Source organism: Pelophylax lessonae, assembly GCF_965119305.1.
Source record: "Pelophylax lessonae genome assembly, chromosome: 1".
NCBI lineage: Eukaryota > Metazoa > Chordata > Amphibia > Anura > Ranidae > Pelophylax > Pelophylax lessonae.
The window spans coordinates 202192093-202212072 of NC_138768.1; the positions used below are offsets into that span (position 1 = coordinate 202192093).

At 43.9% G+C, this 19980-nt stretch overlaps 1 protein-coding gene across 1 annotated transcript in view; it reads right to left on the reverse strand.

Annotated features, from left to right (window-relative positions):
* Positions 1 to 19980, reverse strand: part of ALDH7A1 (aldehyde dehydrogenase 7 family member A1) — a 59785-nt gene that overhangs the window by 14999 nt on the left and 24806 nt on the right. The window contains exons 8-14 of the mRNA XM_082272817.1: positions 17464 to 17541; positions 14073 to 14170; positions 13881 to 13922; positions 7640 to 7734; positions 7474 to 7558; positions 3204 to 3310; positions 2987 to 3103 (exon numbers count right to left, since the gene is read on the reverse strand). Of these exons, the coding sequence (XP_082128943.1) occupies positions 2987 to 3103; positions 3204 to 3310; positions 7474 to 7558; positions 7640 to 7734; positions 13881 to 13922; positions 14073 to 14170; positions 17464 to 17541 (622 nt within the window). The remainder of the gene's footprint in view (positions 1 to 2986; positions 3104 to 3203; positions 3311 to 7473; positions 7559 to 7639; positions 7735 to 13880; positions 13923 to 14072; positions 14171 to 17463; positions 17542 to 19980) is intronic.

The window sequence follows — 19980 nt, forward strand, 5'->3', positions numbered from 1 at the left end:
ATCCAGAGGGGAGTGGAAGGTGAAAAGCCCAAATAGCTCAGGCAAGCCAGTTTGGTGGCCTGTGTCCATGCTCTAATGGTAGCCTTCATTGTCTGAGTCAGTGGGAGGTCAGACCCCGGCCCTCTGTACAGAGCAAGTCTTAGACTCTCATAGGAACCAAGATATGCTGCCTCAAGTACTGTAGCCGAGTCGTCACTATCCAACAACAGCCAGCGCCTGGCAAAACGATCTGACCGGCCAGGTAATATTTTTGCCAGTCTGGGAGTGCCAGGCCTGCCCTTCCCCAAGGCTCCTGTAGAGCCCGCAGCCCTATCCTGGGGGACCCGGGCGACCAAAGGAAAGAACTGACAATACTATCCAGTTTCTTAAAAAATGTTTTAGGTACCCACAGAGGGGAATGCCGTAGATAATATAAAAGGACTGGGAGAACTTTCGTTTTAATCAAGCTAATTCGAATTCAGTTTTCTCCATGCTTGTATGATTTGTTGGAGTCTAGATAAGGGAAGCAGATTCAAGGTAAAATAATCCTGTATCTTACAGGTAACCTGGCCCCCCAAGTACGTCATAGTTTGGACCCAACATAGGGGAAGATCCTCGTCCGCTGTGGACCTAGCACCTTCGTCCGACGGCAATATCGACGACTTTCCCCAGTTGACCCTGAGACCCGAGTACCTACCGAACTCATCTAGAATTGACAAAGCCGCTCTAAGCGAAGGACCGGGGTCTCTAAGAAAAGGGAGCATGTCATCGGCGTACAGTGCGAGACATTCCTATATAGAGCCCACACCTATTGCCCCGACCTCTGGAGAGCTGCGCAATAGGTTCCATAGTGAGAGCGAAAAGGAAAGGAGATAGTGGGTGCCCTTGACTAGTTCCCCACGCAATTGCAAAAAATGGGGAGGTGGATTGGCCTAATCGAATTGAATCCCGGGGACTGGTATATAGGAGGGAAATCCCCAAGTACTGAACTTCGAACCAAAGCTCATGAGCTCAAGAACAGTATGCATAAATCGCCAGTCCACTGAGTCAAAAGCTTTTTCGATATCAATTGATACCACCACCCTCGTTTGCGATCCCTCTCCCAGTAACTGAAGATGGATACAAAATCTCCTAATGTTGGTGTCTGCCGAATTTCAGTCTGATCAGCATCCACCAGCGAGTGGATAACCCCGGCCAGTCGAGACGCCAGGATCTTAGTATTTTAAGGTCCATATTTAGTAGGGCTATAGGGCGATATGAAGAACAGGCCAGCGGATCCTTCCCAGGTTTCAAGAGAAAGATCATGTAGGCATCTAACATGGAGGGCGGTAGCATCTGTTGGTCTACGCAGTAGGACAGGAGTGAGCTAATCCGGGGGGCCAACTGCTCAGTGAAGGACTTGTAAAAATCTGCAGGGAAACCATCTGGCTCCAGGGCCTTGTGAGGGGGGAGGGGGGGGGAGGCCGCTATGGCCTTCTCGACCGCCATGCCGAAACCCCAGGAGGAAGCCGCCGCTTTTTTTTTTTTTTTATTATTTATACTGCAATGACGATTCTTGGAAATAAACAAAGGACAGTGTATATGTCCAGATATCATTGTCTAAGACATAATCCAAAGCTACAGAGTTACACGACGTTAGAGTCCAGACAAAACGATTTAGCAAAATGGCACAAACAGTTCAAAAGTACTGTAATGGCCGATTCCAGGCACTGTTATTTTCAGACTTCTTAGACATGTTTACATGTAAAATCTGCAGATATGTACGGTCCTGGAAAAAGTCAAATCCTACCATTTTTGTATGCTGCTAAACATGGTGCACATTTTCGTTTTTAGGCAAAAGCTGTGTGCATGACCTCATTGATTTTATAGTGCAGCGTTTAGATATGTTTAAAACTAGGCAAATCTAAATGCAGTGTTTTAGAAGCCCATGTGAATGAGCCTTTAATGATTAATTTCTTTCCCGATTTAGTTTCAAATTAAAATTTTACCAGTTCTAATTCTTCCCCACTGTACTAAAAAATGTGTTTATGTTTAAGCTGGGAGGGATTTCGCATTTCTTCCTGCCCTGGCAGGAAGTGGAGAAATGGCCTCAGTAGGGGCACAAGTTACAATAAAAAATTGAAAAACTCTAATCCTTTTTTGGCAGACGAAACCAGCCATGGCATTAACATATGCCCTCCCAGAATCTCTATATAGAGATGGTGCAGAACTAAGTAACATTACTAGACATAAAGCTACAAGGGGTCTAGATGGAGCCATGTCCTTCCAAAATCTAGCTTGTGTCCATTTGGGTGGACTTGCTCCTTAAAGCAAAATCTATACTTTATAGCCAAGTGGAAGCTAGAACAATAACTCTCAGTTAATCTACAGATATAAATCACATACCATTACTAAAGAAAGCTACCAAGATATCACTGAAGTCAGCCATAAGGGAGAATCTGTGTACAGAGCTACCGAATGAGCAGCTCATTTAACCCCTATTGCAGAGATGGCATGATTATTGTAGTGGCAAGGATGATGTAACAAAGTTAATAGGACCCTAAAGCTCTGTTTTCCTTGGTAAATGTAAGAATTCCACAGTTGTAACAATCCTTTATTGTACACCAAGTCCTAATGTTAGCTATAGGGTTTCCAGTTTTGAACTCGAAGGTTAAAAAAAAAGAAAAAAAAAAAAACCACAACACCTTCTCTTCTACACCCTCAGATACTCTGCATTGTGGGTGGGGAGCTGGACTTCCTCGCATACAATGTAGGACCGATGGCCCTGCATTGTATAATGATGGCATCAAAGTGCCTGTGACTGATTTAACAGCCCTTTCGGTTTCCCCTAGATGAAAACAAGCCTTTGCCCTTGCTGTTTGGGGGGGGGCATGGTTGAGGAAGATGGGGAGACCCACTGGAAGTATACATTTTTTATTTTATCTGGAGTTCAGCTTAAAAGCAAAGTAAAGTAGAGGTGTGCTTTAATAAGAAGCTAAAAAAAAAAAAGTTAAATATAGAATTTTACCTTGAATTTTAGAATGTAAAGTATTGGAGCAAAGGTTTCCTTGTGAACGATTGGGGAGTCGTGAGCAAGGCCTGTCATGATGGTTGGTTCCACAAAATTTCCTGAACGATCAATTACCTTTGTTGGGTAATACAGAAAGGAACAGAAAAAAAAAAAACACATGTTAATTGATAATGAAGCCGTTATCTCCACCAATAAGTATCTCTCTTCAACATACCTTACCACCACACACAACGGTACCCCCTTCACATTTCGCTTGCTCAATGGCGGAAAGGAACATTTCCACAGCCTGCTTGGTGTGTAGAGGTCCACATAACGTGTCAGCTGAAAAGAGACAGACATGGTTTTTAAAATACTCAGAAAAAAGTCAAAGAGCTGACATATAAAGGCCCACAAGGAATTGGAGAGATTTCATACGGTAACCCTTCACATTCGTTTATGTTTTCATTAGGCAATCTTGCTTCCAAGCAGCTATTAACCACAAATCAAAGTGAGGAGAGTTCGGTCTTACACAACTTTACCCAAAACATCAGTCTCATCTGGATGGTTTCCCCTCACCTTCTCTGCTGGACATCAGGACAAATCAGAAAGGTTCATCTCCCCAGTGAAGATACAGACAGCAATAAAAACACTAATGCAGGCCATACATGGGTCTAATTCCAAACTACTTTTCTTTCGAAAATCAGAAACTTTGTAAATTTTGTGATTTGATGGTGCCACCATCGATTTCGAAATTCAACCAACCAAGCCTTCAATTTCACCTCATGTTGCTACAGAAAATAATTTCTGGCCAGGAATCTTCTTTTCTGGGAATATTTTATTTTATTTTTTTATAGATTAGTATATATACTATTTTCCCATCATTGATTAGAAGATAGTTTGTTTTTCAAAAAATTTCCAACATGCCCAAACACTCAAATTCGGTGGCCGCACAGATATTGTCCATTGTTGCGGCCCACTAATGGTGCAAAATATGCAAAAAAAATTCTTAGGTGAGATTCTTGAAAGAAATTTTTTTCTGGATTCGACCCATGTATGACCGGCTTAAGAAAAAGTTATTACCCTTGCTCACTCTACTAAAAAAACTAAGAAAAAAAAAAAAAAAAAAAAAGTTCGCTTTTACATTTAAAGTAACTCAAATGTAAAAATGGTATGTCCAGCATAACAACCCCTCTAATCTCTCTCCTTTGTTTTTATATATACACACATACAGGAAGACAAAAATGTGTTTAAGATGCTCTAGAGCAGTGATCCTCAAACTACGGCCCTCCAGCTGTTGCGGAACTACACATCCCATGAGGCATTGTAAAACTCTGACATTTACAGACATGACTAGGCATGATGGGAATTGCAGTTCCTGAACAACTGGAGGGCCATAGTTTGAAGACCCCTGCTCTAGAGGATTTCTCCTTTTATGGTTTTCACAATATATAAAAGCTTGCAAAGGAAGTGCTGCCATCAAATTATACAGCAAACAAGTAAAATGTAAATCACATTCAAAAAGTTCTGGAAACAGTTAAAGTAACAGCTTAAATTTACAATTCATTAAAGTGCTTGTAAACCCATACATATACCAAGTGAAGTGACCAGCCTTAGGTGATACAGTGATGAAACAAATCCTCTAACTGTTGCAGTGTTCTCTTGTAAACATCTGTGCAAAGTCCATAATTTATAAAGCTTGTCTGAGCTGTTAGAAAACAGAGGACGGAGAGCTAAAAATTGGATTTTTGACTTACCATAAAATCCTTTTCTCTGAAGTTCGTTGACCGACGCAGTTCAATATCTTCTTGACCATTGGGTTATGCTGTTCCCTACAGGAGTAGAACACTAGGCAGGAAAAAACCTCACCACGCCTATGGGGCAGTCCCTGCAGGCATAACCCCACACACTGCTACAGCCCTCAGTTTCGTTGCAAACAGTGTTTAGAAGAAAACAAACCTATTCCAATCATAATAGGTGGGGTGGGTGCTGCGTCTGGTCAATGAACTTCACAGAAAAGGATATTACGGTAAGTCTTCTTGACCATTGGGACATCCCAAAGCAGTATTTGCGTGAGGGGTGGAGGGAAAAAAAAAAAGAAAAAAAAAAAATTAACGCAAAGAACAACGTAATTTCCCAAGACTAAACATAGCCAACCAGGTAACAAGGAGCTTAACCAAGAACAACTGGAGCTCACCTAGAAAAAACATATACCCTCAAAGAGAAAAAAGTTTTTAGACAGCAGCCTGCAAAACCTTGTGGCCAAAAGACAGTCGAAGATGCCAACACATCTACCTCGTAGAATTTTGTGAACGTGTGCACCGACGACCAAGTTGCCGCCTTGCAAACTTGCATCACTTACACCTGATGGCGAAAAGCCCAAGAGGCACTCAGCGCTGGAGTAGAATGCGCCTTCACCGGGAAAGGAGGAACCTGACCCTTTAGTGAATAAGCCTGAACCACCGTCTGCCTGATCCATCTGGATATGGTCGCAGCAGACGCAGCCAATTCTTTACGAGGTCCTTTGGGAAGGACAAAGTCCGATTTCCTGAAAGTTTCAGTAGTCGTCAGGTAAACTCTAATTGCCCGAACCACATCCAAAGAATGGAAAGCAATTTCCTTGGGATGCTTGGGCTTAGGACCGAGTGAAGGCAGCACAATGTCTTCATTAAAACGGAAACCAGAAACCACCTTAGGAAGAAACGACTGATTAGGTTGCAGTACCACCTTATCTCTGTGGACCACCAGATAAGGGGAATGGCAGGACAACGCTGCCAATTGGACACCCTGCGGGCAGAAGTGGTAGCCACCAAAAAGGCAACCTTCTGAGAAAACGTGAGCAGGGGAATTTCCCTAATGTTCTCAAACTGAGGTTTTTGAAGAACAGATAACACCAGAATTCAGATCCCATGGAGGCAGAGGGGATCGCCTCGGAGGAGCCAGATGACGCACCCCTTGAATAAAAGTGCGAATCAGGGCATGCATAGCTAAAGGACGTTGGAAATAAATAGCCAAAGCTGACACTTGGCCTTTGATGGTGCCCAAAGCCAAACGCTGTTCAACCCCTTTTTGAAAAAAAAAAAAAAGGTCAAAACCCTAAATACCGTGAACAAACGAGGGTGCGCTTCCAGCGATTTACGTACAATGATAGATCTTACTGGAAGTAGACTTCTTGGCCTTCAATAGTGTAGGAATCAGAGTCAGAAAGACCCTTATCCTTCAGTACCTGGCTTTCAACAGCCACGTCATTAAAGCCAGCGACTGTAAAGCAGAATGGAAGATCGGCCCTTGAGACAGCAGATCTTCCCTGAGAGGAAGTCTCCAAGGAGCATCAGCGACCAACCCTACCAGGTCCGCGTACCAAGCCCGACGAGGCCAGTCTGGGGCCACCAGAATGTCCAGAATCCCTTCCACCTCTATTCTGTGCAGAAGCCACGGCAGGAGTTTGAGCGGAAGGAACGCATAGATCAGCCAATACTGACCCAAAGAAGCCACCAGTGCGTCTGTGGCATCGGTCAGAGGATCCCTCAACCTGGCTACAAACCTCTGAACCTTCCTGCTGAGGCAAGAAGCAAACAGGTCGACATCGGTTTTCCCCCACCAAACACACAGGAGGTGAAACACCTCCGGATGCAGGGACCACTCCCCCTGATCCAACACCTGATGACTCAGGTAATCCACCTGCCAGTTGTTTACATCTGGGATGTGCACAGCAGAGAGCTGTAACAAACCTCTCCGCTCAATCCATAATATCTGCCACCTCCCAGGGCGCTAAGACATTCTTGGTGCATCCTTGATGATTGATGTACGCCACGACATTGGCCGATGGATAGCCTAGATCCCTGAGGTCGGGATTCAAAGTCCAAAACCCAGCCTGCTGTTGCTTGTAGTTCTCCAGGAACTCCAACTAGTAAATAAAAATTAAACATAAAAAAGTTTTCCAAAATAAATAGACCGAAGTCACAGCAGGGAACTAGGTAGAAAAACTGAGGGCTGTAGCAAAGTGTGTGGGGTTATGCCTGCAGGGACTGCCCTATAGACGTGGTGAAGTTTTTCCCTGCCTAGTGTCCTACTCCTGTAGGGAGCAGCATAACCCAATGGTCAAGATATGAAGCTGCGTCTGTCAATGAACGATAGAGAAAAGTATACACTGCAAAGCTCACTAAGGAGGACTCTGAGGGAATGGACACACTCTCCTCCCCACCCCCCCCCCCCCCCCATTCACACAGCACAAAAGAAACTGAGCTGAGGCTGCCAATCACAGACTCTGTGCTGGGTGTTCCTTCCCTGTCACGTTTTTTCTCTTGGGGTCAGGAAAACTTGTCAGAAGTTATTCATGTTGATAGAGGAACGAAGCAGCAGAAAGAAAAGGACACTAATGCTCTGAGACAAGTACACACTATAGAGTTCTATGCTTTTGTCCTATTTCCTATCAGAGGTTTGCAACCACTTTACATTAAAAATGTTATTATTTATTATTATTCCATTTCCTTTAAAACACTACTCACATTCCCAGGGGTCCCCGATACGCACTTGCGCATAGGCTTTAGATAATTTCTGAACAATGTCATCATGGATGCTTTCATGCAAGAACTACAAACAGAGAATAATGGATAAGGACATAATACAAGATCAAGAACAGCTATGAGAGTCAAAAAGGTAATTATTTCTTACCAGGCGTCTGGCTGTGGTGCATCTCTGACCTGCAGTGCCAACAGCAGCAAACAGGACAGATGGGGTGACCAAATTAAGATCAGCATCTTCAAACACTACAAATCAGATTATAGAATACTGCATTAGAGATTACTACAAACAGATTTGTGACATACAAAGAGAAGATAATCAAAAAGGAATAATAATAATAATAATAATAATGCAGAAATTAAAATCAATTTCAGGCCTGAATTTTTTGTACCCACACCAGTAAATACCGTTAAAATTTTAAACCTTTAAGTAATGTCCCCAAATGTTTTTTCCCACCACCACACATTCTACTTACATGCTCTGTGCAGTTGGTTTTGCACAGGGCAGCCCGGATCCTCTTCTCTGGTCCCTCTTTGTTGCTCCTTCCTCTTGACGAGTGCCCCCACAGCAAGAAGCTTGCTATGGGGGCACATGAGCCGAGCTGCAGTTCCGTGTATGCATTCAGACACAGAGCAGCAGTTCGGCCCCACCCCTCTTTCGCTCCTGATTGGCTGACTAACGGCCGCGGGAGCCAATGGCATCACAGCTGTGTCTCAGCTAATCAGGAGGGAGAGTCTGACGGCCAACTGACTCGTGGACATCGATGGACAGAGATGTGGCTCAGGTAAGTATTAGGGGGTGCTGGGGAGGCTGCTTCAGAATGAAGCAGAATGCATTATTCATAGAATGCAATAATATATAAAACCTTCTGACTTTACAACTCCTTTAACCTTTATTTTGTGTAAAACACCTTGCTAGTACCGAGTTGGACCCCATTTTCCCTTCAGAACTGCCTTAATTCTTTGTGGCACAGATTCAACAAGGTATTAGAAACATTCCTAAGGTTTTGGCCCATATTGACATGATAACATCACGCAGTTGCTGCAGATTTGTTGGCTGCACATCCACGATATGAATTATCCACCACATCCCAAAGGTGCTCTTTTGTATTGAGATCTGGTGACTGTGGAGGCCATTTGAGTACAGTGACCTCATTGTTATGTTCAAGAAACCAGTTTGAGCTGATCTGAGCTTTGGGACATGGTGCATTATCCTGCTGGAAGTAGCCATCAGAAGATGGATGCACTGTAGTCATAAAGGGATGGACATGGTCAGCAACAATACTCAGGTAGGCTGTGGCATTTAAAAACGACAGTCAATTGGTACTAGAGGGCCCAAAGTGTGCCAAGAAAATATCCCCCACGCCATTACACCACTACCAGCCTGAAGCGTTGATACAAGACAGGATGGATCCATGTTTTAATGTGGTTTAATCAAAATTCTGACACTACCATCTTAATGTTGCAGCTGAAATCAAGACTCATCAGACCAGCCTACATTTTCCCAATGTTCGATTGTCCAATTTTGGTGAGCCTGTGCAAACTGTAGCCTCATTTTCCTGTTCTTAGCTGACAGGAGTTGCACCCAGTGTGGTCTTCTGCTGCTGTAGCCCATGTGCTTCAAGTTCCGATAGGCTGTGCTTTCAGAGATGGTATTCTGCATACCCTGGTTGTAACGAGTGCTTATTTGAGTTACTTTTGCCTTTCTACAATCTCGAGCCAGTCTGCCCATTCTCCTCTGACATCAACAAGGCATTTTTGTCCACACAACTGCCACTCACTGGATATTTTCTCTTTTTTTTCCTGACCATTCTCTGTAAACCCTTAAAGATGGTTGTGCATGAAAATCCCAGTAGAGCAGCAGTTTTTGAAAAACTCAGAGCAGCCTGTCTGGCACCAACAACCATGCCACGTTCAAAGTCACTTAAATTCACTTTCTTTCCCATTCTAATGTTCAGTTTGAACTTCAGCAAGTCACCTTCACCATGTCTAGATGCCTAAATGCATTGAGTTGCTGCTTTGTTATCGGCTGATTAGCAATTTGTGTTACCAAGCAATTGAACAGGTATACATAATAAAGTGGCCAGCGAGAGTATGTGCCAAAAATTGGATTTTTGTCTTACCGTAAAATCCTTTTCTCGGAAGTTCATTGACGGACGCAGTCTCTGTTCTTCATAACAGTAGGGTTATACTGCCCCCTACAGGAGTAGGACACTAGGCAGAAAAAAAAAGTTCTGGCTATGCCTATGGGCAGTCCCAGGAGGTATACATCCCCTCTCTGCTATAGGTCAGTTTTGTAACAAAGCAGTGTCAGAGAAAACAATACCAACCCAACTCAAAATAGAGGGGCGGGTACTGTGTCAGCTCATGAACTTCAGAGAAAAGGATTTTACGGTAAGACAAAAATCCAATTTTCTCTATCGTTCATTGATGAACGCAGTCTCTGTTCTTCATAACCGTAGGGACATCCCAAAGCAGTGCCATAAAATTGAGGGATGGGGAACAGCAGAAAATAATTCCCCAAGGCTGAACCACAGCCAACCAGACAACATGGAACTCATCAGAACAACTAGAGGAGACCCACCTGAAAAAAAACAAAAAAAAAAAAAACACATTAATACCCTCAAGGGAGACTAAAAACACCATTAAAAATGGCAGCCTGCAAAACTTTTCAGCAAAAAGAGGCACCTGCAGATGCCAGCACATCCACCTTATAAAACTTTGCGAAGGTATGACAGATGACCAGGTAGCCGCCTTGCAAACCTGAACCACAGATGTCTGATGGCGAAAAGCCCAGGAAGCACTAAGCGTCCGAGTAGAATGTGCATTAACCACTTGCCGACCGCCGCACGACTATCTACGTCGGCGGTCAGCCCCTCACAGGCAAACTAACGTAGGGCTACGTTGCTTGCTTGTGAGGGTCTAGGGAGCGAGCGCGCGCCCCCGGAGGCGCGCTCCCGCTCCCGCGTGGTCACGGACCCCCCCCGCGCGTGTGACCAGCGGACCCGATGTCCGCCGGTCACTCGGCGATCGGCGGGGGAGAGGGGGAATGTCAGGCAGCTTGTGTAAACAAGCTGCCTGTCATTCTCCTCGCTGCAAAGACACAGATCACATGGATCTACTATGTAGATCCGTTGATCAGTGTCCTTACAGCTGAAGCCACAGCCAATCACAGTAGAAAGCACGCCCCTAGAGACACACACAGCCCCTCCCTCCCAAATAAAGTTAACCCCTTCACTACCAGTGTATTTTTACAGTAACAGTGCATATATATAGCACTGATTACTGTAGAAATGTCACTGGTAACCCCAAAAGTGTCAAAAATGTCAGTCAAGGGTCCGATCTGTCCGCCGCAATGTCGCAGTACCGCAAAAAAAAAAAAAAATCGCAGATCGCCGCCATTACGCGTTAAAAAAAAAAAAACAACAAAAATGACAAAAATCTTTCCCTTTGTTAGTAAACGCGATAACTTTTGCGCAAACCAATCAAAATACGCTTTTTGCGATTTTTTTTACCAAACATAGGTAGCATAAAACAAATTGGCCGAAAATGTTAAAAAATTTTGATTTTTACATTTTTTTTGGGGGGAATTTCATATAAAAAAATGTGAAAAATATTGTTATTTTTGCAAAATTGACGCTCTTTTTTTGTTTATAGCGCGTGATCAAAAAAAAAAAAATCGCACAGGTGATCAAATACCACCAAAAGAAAGCTCTGTTTGTGGGAAAAAAAGGACGCCAAATTCGTTTAGGTACAGCGTCGCACGACCGCGCAATTGTCCGTTAAAGTCACGCAGTGCCGAATCGCAAAATACCCCCTGGTCGGAATGGGGGTAAAATCTTCCGGGGCTTAAGTGGTTAGCAGGGAAAAGGTGGAACCTGACCCTTAATTGAATAAGCCTGCGCCACTGTCTGTCTAATCCCTCTGGAAATAGTCGAGGCAGATACAGGCAGCCCTTTCTTTGGTCCATCCATGAGTACAAAGAGCGAATCTGACTTTCGAAAAGACTCAGTAGTTGCCAAGTACACCCTAATTGCCTGAACCACATCCAAAGTATACAGTGCAAATTCCTTAGGATGTTGAGGCTTAGGACACAAGGAGGATAGCACAATGTACTCATTTAGGTAGAAACTTCGGCAGGAAGGAAGGATCCGGACAAAGTACCACTTTATCCCTGTGAACCACCAGATAGGGAGAACGACAGGACAACGCCACCAGTTCTGACAAGAGTAAGCAGGGGAATCTCCCGAATATTTTCAAAAGGAGGTTTCTGGAGAACCGACGGCATCAAATTAAGGTCCCAAGGTGGCAACGGCAGTCGCACCGGAGGTGCCAAGCATCACACCCCCTGGATAAAGTTGGGTACCAGTGAATGGGCGGCCAATGGCCTTTGGAAGAAAATTGCCAAGGCCGAAACCTGACCCTTGATGGTACTCAAGGCCAATTTTTGATCCACTGCCCATTAAAGGAAGGCCAAGATCCGAGCCACCGAGTAAGAGAGAGGGGGAACCCCAAGAGACTCACACCAAACAATATACGACTTCCACGTACGATGATAGATCTTTCTAGAAGTCACTTTTCTCACGTTTGTGAGTGAGTGGGGATCACTGAAGCAGACAATCCCCTGTCCTTCAGCACCCGGCTTTTAACAGCCAAGTCGTCAAAGGCAGCTTCTGTAAAGCAGGATGATTGGAGACTTCCTCTCAGGGAGGATCTACTGTCTCAAGGGCAAAGGAACGCATGCAACTAGCCTGACCAGGTCAGCATACCAAGCTCGGCGAAGTCAGTCCGGAGCCACAAGGATGACCGGAATCCCTTCCACCGAGAGGATGGGGTGCCGCCTGACAGGACAGAGGGGAATCTCGCAGGTCTGACCATCCTAGGGAGGGGCCCACGTCCACCCCAAAACCCACCAGGGGGAGGGGGGGGGGGATTAATTACTCACCATACCTGGAACAGGCGGGCGCCTCTCCTGACAGAACCCCTCTCCACCGAAGTGGGGGGGCTGTTGGCCAATAGGAACACTGCAACTCGGGCCTAAACCCGGTCGTGTGTGACCTGGAAAGACGTTCAACTCGCAGGGCCAGTCCCCGTCCAGGAGGACCTCGCAGCCGACCTAGCATGGAGCTGGGGTGACCACTAGATCTACATATCCAGCCTGTCGCCCAGATGCAGCTTAGTTGCTTGTAGATCTCACAGGAAAAAAATCCAGAGAAAAAAAACTAAACTAGAAAAAAAAAAAAAAAAAACTTTTTGCCAGGACCACAGATCCCAGCAAGGAACTAGGTCCTTACTCCTGACTAGGCAGATTAAAACTGACATCCTATAGCAGAGAGGGGGGGAGTATACCTCCTGGGACAGCCCATAGGCATAATCAGAACTTTTTTCTAGCCTAGTGTCCTACTCCTGTAGGGGGCAGTAAAACCCTACTGTTATGAAGAAGAACAGAGAATGTGTCCATCAATGAATGATAGAGAAATTTACCATTTTTAGGCACGGCACCCTTTGACAAAGATGTGGAAGCTCCTTTCAGACACAGTGGGGTTGATTTACTAAAACTGGAGGGTGCTAAATCTGGTGCAGCTCTGCATAGTAACCAATCCACTTCTCTAACTTCACCTTGTTCAATTTGGCTTTGACAAAAAAAAAAAAAAAAAAAAAAACCTGGAAGCAGATTGGTTCCCATGCAGAGGTGCACTAGATTTTGCACTCTCCAGTTTTAGTAAATTAACCCCAGTGTCATTTTAGGATGTTTCAGCATTTCTAGCCCCCCCCCCCCAATTTTAATAAAATGTCACAAAATGTGTAGTGTGCTGCAACATGCTGCACTGAAAAAAAGTGTAGAACGCTTCAGAGCACACCACTGCAATTAAGCGGTGGCGTGACTGAACTGGTAGAAGGTCAGGCAAATTGCCATGTTTATGCATTGAGATTGCTAGGCAGGGCTTTGCAATGCAGCCTGATCCATATGGCGTGAATATGCCTCCTAGGTGTGCTGTAGATGTCAGCACTTCCCAAAGACACAGAACTAACCAGTTCCTTGACATAAGATCATGCTACAAAGTACTCTGATCAGAGCACCCTGTACCACCACATAACCACAATTCCTTTAGCACTGTAAATCCCAATGATGCACACTAAATCTTGAGGAAATAAGCTACAGTGGTCATTGTGGAGGATCAGCTCTGTTCGGCCCCTGCCTACAGCAAGAAAAAAATATATATAAAAAATGATCTACTGCTTAGCAAACACAGATGTGCACATGCTTCTGTTAAGCTTTACTTTCTTTACTATTACGGCTAGTCCATACGGATAACACTAAACACTGAAATATGGACAAAACCTTAATCAACATTACACTGCGGATGGACTAGATTTTTTGTTATACTCACCAATGATTGCATTGTTTCCCCCAAGCTCAAGTAACTTTCGTCCTACAGAATACAAACAGAATATTAGTCCGTCCATGGCCGGCTTTCATTTATTGTGCGAAGCAAAACACTCTCTGCTGGCTTAAGACTTTAAAGCATGCGGATATGAATAGATGTTCCCCAAGTAAATAAAAGCCAAGAGGAGAGCCTCACCAAACCTTTCTTGAACCTTCAGAGACACTTGTTTCCCCACATTTGTGCTGCCAGTAAAAGAAACCAAATCCACACGCTCATCCTTTGCTATAGCATTTCTGGAAGAAAAGCACAGAAGAGTCACAGCCTGCATCTGAAACCGGTACGATAAATAAAATGGTTTACAAGAGAATGTGGGAATATATTAGATATCGCCAGCTTGAGCAAGATGATCGGCTATATAAAATGAGAAAGTCCTTCAGTTGGTTGGTGGCTGACAAGGGACTAGTGGAAAAAATGGATTTTTGTAAAATCCTTTTCTCTTAAGCTCATTGACAGACGCAGTCCTCTTGATTAATATCAAATTGGGTTATACTGCCCTCTACAGGAGTAGGACACTAGGCAGAAGGAAAACGTTCTGGCCACACCTTAGGGGCAGTCCCAGAGGGTATATCCTCTCTCTCTTTGCTACAGGATGTTAGTTATGTCACAAAGCAGTGTCAGAGAATTTAACCCAACTCAACAGTAGAGGGGCGGGTACTGCGTCTGTCAATGAGCTTAAGAGAAAAGGATTTTACAAAAATCCATTTTTCTCTGTCGCTCATTGACAGACGCAGTCCTCTTGATTAATATCAAATTGGGACGTCCCAAAGCAGTGCCACAAATGAGGGGTGGGATAACAGAAATCAAAATCCAATCTAGAAGGCCCAACCGGTGCCAACTAGAAGTCTTAAAGGCTCATCAGACAAAAGGATGAGACTCAACTGAAAACCCAACAGAAAAAAAACCCTCGAGGTAGACCAACGGTCTCCTCAAATTGCGGCCTGCAAAACCTTGCAGCCAAAAGAGGCATCCAACGATGCCATCATGTCAACTTTATAAAATTTTGTAAAGGTATGAACCGACGACCAGGTAGCCGCCTTGCAAACCTGGACCACTGACGCCTGATGGCGGAAGGCCCAGGAAGCACTAAGCGCCCGAGTGGAGTGCGCCTTAACAGGGAACGGAGGATTCCGACCCTTAATAGAATAAGCCTGTACCACCGTCTGTCTGATCCATATGGAGATAGTCGCAGCAGATGCAGGCAACCCCTTTTTGGGGCCATCCGTGATCACAAAAAGTGAATCCGTTTTACGAAACGAGTCCGTAGTTTTCAAGTATACCCTGATTGCCCGAACCACATCCAAGGAATTTAACGCAAACTCCCGAGGATGACTGGGCTTAGAACACAAGGAAGGTAGCACAATAACTTCATTCAGATGAAACTCTGAAACCACCTTAGGAAGGAAGGATGGATTCGGACGAAGAACCACCAGATATGGGGAACGACAGGATAATGCGGCCAGTTCTGACACCCTGCATGCAGAAGTAATGGCCACCAAGAAGGCCACCTTCTGGGATAATGTAAGCAAGGGAATCTCCCTGATATTTTCAAAGGGAGATTTCTGAAGAACCGACAACACCAAATTAAGATCCCAGGGCGGTAAAGGCGCGCACACTGGCGGAGCCAGGTGCCGCACCCCCTGGATGAAATTCCGCACCAAGGAATGGGTAGCCAAAGGTTTCTGAAAGAAAATTGCTAACGCTGAAACCTGACCCTTGACAGTACTCCAGGCCAGCTTCTGCTCAACCCCCTGTTGCAGAAAAGCCAAGATTCGGGTCACCGAATAGGCACGTGGAGGAAATCCAAAGGATTCACACCACGCAATACAAGACCTCCATGTGCGATGATAGACTTTTCTGGAAGTCGCTTTCCTTGCTTTAATTAAAGTAGGAATAACTGAAGTTAACAATCCCTTGTCCTTCAGCACCTGAGTCTCAATAGCCAGGCCGTTAAAGCCAGCGATTGTAAAGCAGGATGGAAGATCGGTCCCTGAGACCGCAGATCCTCCCTGAGAGGAAGTTTCCAAGGAGCGTCCGCGACCAGCCTGACCAAGTCGGCGTACCCGGGTCGACGAGGCCAGTCCGGAGCTACCAGGATAACTGGAATTCCCTCCACCTCTATCCTGCGAAGAAGTTTCGGCAGCAACTTGAGAGGAGGGAAGACATACAGTAGCTGATACTGTCCCCACGGGGCGACCAGCGCGTCTGCTGCGTCCGCTCGAGGGCAGTATAACCCAATTTGATATTAATCAAGAGGACTGCGTCTGTCAATGAGCGACAGAGAAAATAATTTAGGAAACAACTGGGCCGAGTTTAAATACTTTACTTGAGTTGCTTGCATTTGACATCCAATGCATTTTTGCAGACGTTATAGATTTTTTAATTTTTTAGCCATTTTACTTAAAAAAAGAGAAAGATCACTTTAGCCTAGTCAGAAATAGAATTTATCAATATTTGCATACAGTAGTATTTCTCTACATTCCTATAAAATTACATACCAGGAACACAGTGCAGAATGCCTAGTGCAAATAAAAGACTAGCAATGCCTAATTCATTAGGCAATGAAGTACAATAAAGCAATAAATCAACCAACACATGACGACATCTTGCAGAGTTTGTCTTCCAGAAAAACAATATTACAGAAAGACATGAAAGTTGTGAAGCAACATTACTTTTAACTTTAGCTTGATAGGTACATCCAACTACCAAAACTTCCAAGCTTTAAAGAATAGATGGCGAGTACATACAACTGCTGAAAAGAGTTCTTCAAATGCCTATTGCTTAACTACTTGCCACTCGGTCACCTAAAAAATGCCCTGGTCATGAAAGGGGTAAAACCTTCCGGAGGTCATTAAGTGGTGGAGTATGTATACTATTGCTACACCAGAATGCACATTTATACATACCAAACATGCAAACACCTGTCTACTATAGAATAAAACATCCCAAAAAAAAATATGTTCTGACACGGTCCTCAAAGTCTATGAATGTCACCTGATCTAATGGATACGTATTTAAAGTAGTTGGTACCTAACAGATTATGCTGGTAGCATCTCTCTCTGAATCACTAGCAGCAAGGTATCCCAATATTTTTTATCTGCCATTTTTAGTGCCTTTAGCCCAATAAGACAACTACGTACCTTTTGCGGAGTTTAATTTGGACATTCAACAGGCATCTCCTGCTAAGTTCTTCATTACAAATCCTAGCATTACAAAGCAGTGCCCTATGAGAATACCTGTTGGGAGGTAACATGCCATCTTCCATCCAAAGCCATCTATTTTTCTATATAACTATATTGTAGACTATCCTTTTATGTTCAATAATCACCTGCCTAATACATCTGAAGTTTTAAAATGTGTTTATGCAGTGCATGTGTTTACTGCCTGCAGTGCATGTGTTTACTGCCTGAAAAATGCTATCTAGTTGGCATGCTGAACCTATGCGTTCTTTCCTGAGAACCTGACTCCTGGTTCGTTGTAAAAAGAACTATAACCAGTATAGAAATTACATCAGAAAAGAGTAACTCACCCAATGTCAGCACCACCACAGGTCAAGGAACAGATTGCACCAGGCAACTTATTGTCTTCTAAAACTTGAGCAATTATCCTAAAAAGTGAAATAAAATAGGTTAACTAAATTTTCAAATTAATGTAAACATGCAAAACAAATCAGTTATGGCAACTTTTTACATACACCCACAGACCAAGAACTGCAAACTATTTTTACATAAAATAGTCACACACACACAAACTTTAGGCAGGTGTGGAAAAAAAATAAGTATACTTGCAGAAATAGAACTGTTAATTTATTTTTACCAATCAAGTAAATGAACAAAAGGGAAAACCAAATCAATATTTGGAAGGATCACCCTTTGCCTTCAAAAACGCATCAATTCTTCTAGGTAAACTTGCATACAGTTTTTTTATGGAATTCAGCAGGTAGGTTGTTCCAAACATCTTGGAGAACTAACCACAGATCTTCTGTGGATGTAAGCTGCCTCAAATGCTTCTGTCTCTTCATGTAAACCCAGACAGACTTGACATTGAGATTAGAGCCCTGTGGGTGCCAAACCATCACTTCCAGGACTCCTTGTTCTTCCCAACGCTGAAGATAAAAACTTTACAATTACATTAAAAACCGATTTAAAAAAAAAAAAAAAAAAAAACATCATGTTATACTTCCCTGCTCTGTGCAGTTAGTTTTGCACAGAGTGTGCCCAGTCCTCCTCTTCTAGGGTCCCTCTTCTGTGCTCCTGGTCCCTCCCTCCTGTTGAGTGCCCCCACAGCAAGCAGCTTGCTGTGGGGGCACCCGAGCCGAGTCATAGCTCCACGTGTCCATTCAGACACGGAGCCATGACCTGGCCCCCACTCTTTTCTCCCGATAGGCTACCACTACTGTCAGTCAGTCAATCGTGCCAATGTCTCAGCCAATGAGGAGGGGAGTCCTGGGTAGCTAAGAAACTCCTGCAACATCACTGGATAAAGATGGGCTCAGGTAAGTATTCGGGAGGCTGAAGGGGGCTGCTGCGCACAGGTTTTTTTTTTTTTTTTTATCTTAATGCCTAGAATGCATTAAGATGAAAAACCTTCTGCTTTTACAACCACTTTAATGATATTGGCTGTACGTTTAGGGTCATTTCCCTGCTGCATGATAAATTTGGGGCCAATCACTTGTCTCCATGATGGTATGGCATGATGGATACGTATCTGCCTATATTTCTAAACATCGAGGACACCATTGAAAATGATCAAATCTCCAACTCCATTTGCTGAAATTGTGCAGAAATGCAGCCCTAAACTTGCAAGAACCTCTATACTTCACTGTTGCCTGCAGACTCCCATTGTACCACTATAGCGGTACATATATTCAGCAAACAAACTGCCTCCTACTACTGCCAATATTTAAAAATTTGACTCCTAATTCCACAGTACCTGCTGCCATTTTTCTGCAACGGAGTTCCTAGGTTTTCACGCATAGTGGAGTCGCTTAGCCTTGTCTCCATGTTGGAGATGCGGCTTTTTGGCTGCATTTCTTCCATGAAGACCACTTCTGTCCAGACTTCTCTGGACAGTAGATGGGTGTACCTGGGTCTTCCTGAATTCCATCAGTTCTGTACTAATGGCACTGATTGTACTTGCTTCTCATCAACATCGGAAGAAGGCAATGTGTCTTTCTTCTGCTGCAATAAGTTTTCTTGGCCAACCACTGCATCTACGTTCCTCAACATTGCCCGTTTCTTTGTGCTTCTTCAAAAGAGCTTGAGAAGCACATCCTGAAACCCCAGTCTGCCTGAAATCTTTTTCTGGCCATGGTGTATGACCTGCGACATAACTGTCCAACACAACCTCACCTTAATAGCAGAGTTTGGCTGTTCCTCACCCGGGTTAAGCCTTCTACACAGTTGTTTAGGTTTATGACGGTTTCAACTAACATGATGATGATGATGATGATGATGATGATCATAAGCACCTGCTTGGTAGAACTGGTTAATCAAATACCTAACTAATCCTAGAAAAGTCCCTTTGTGCAAATGTAAGATCTGATGCTGGTTTGAAGACAAATGGTAGTCACGCCAAATTCTGATTGGATTAAGATTTTTCTTCTGTTTGCTCATGTTCCATTTTGTAAACTGATAAAAATTGTATATTTTTGAAAGCAGTTTTACTTTACAGCATTTTGTGGCATATAGCCATTTCAAGACCCAGTACCTTACATCAGTCCATATTCACATTGATAAATATTCAAACATTTCCCAACAATGCATTAACATAAAATCTGTCCTGATGATCCACAGTATGAAATCTGATGTGCCCCCATTTGGTCTGACTATACCTGGATATTCAGCTGTTGTACTCCTTAACGCCTTACAGATGGAAGCTCAGGAACATGACCACCACTTGTGTCTCCATACACAGTCTTGTAACTACATGTGTTTGGAGATGCCGGTGACCCAATGTTGCCTTTATTCGATTGTAGACCAAATTAAAAAGGTAAGACTGGATACGGTCCTCCCTATCTAAAATTACTTTAAAAGGGTCTACAAGC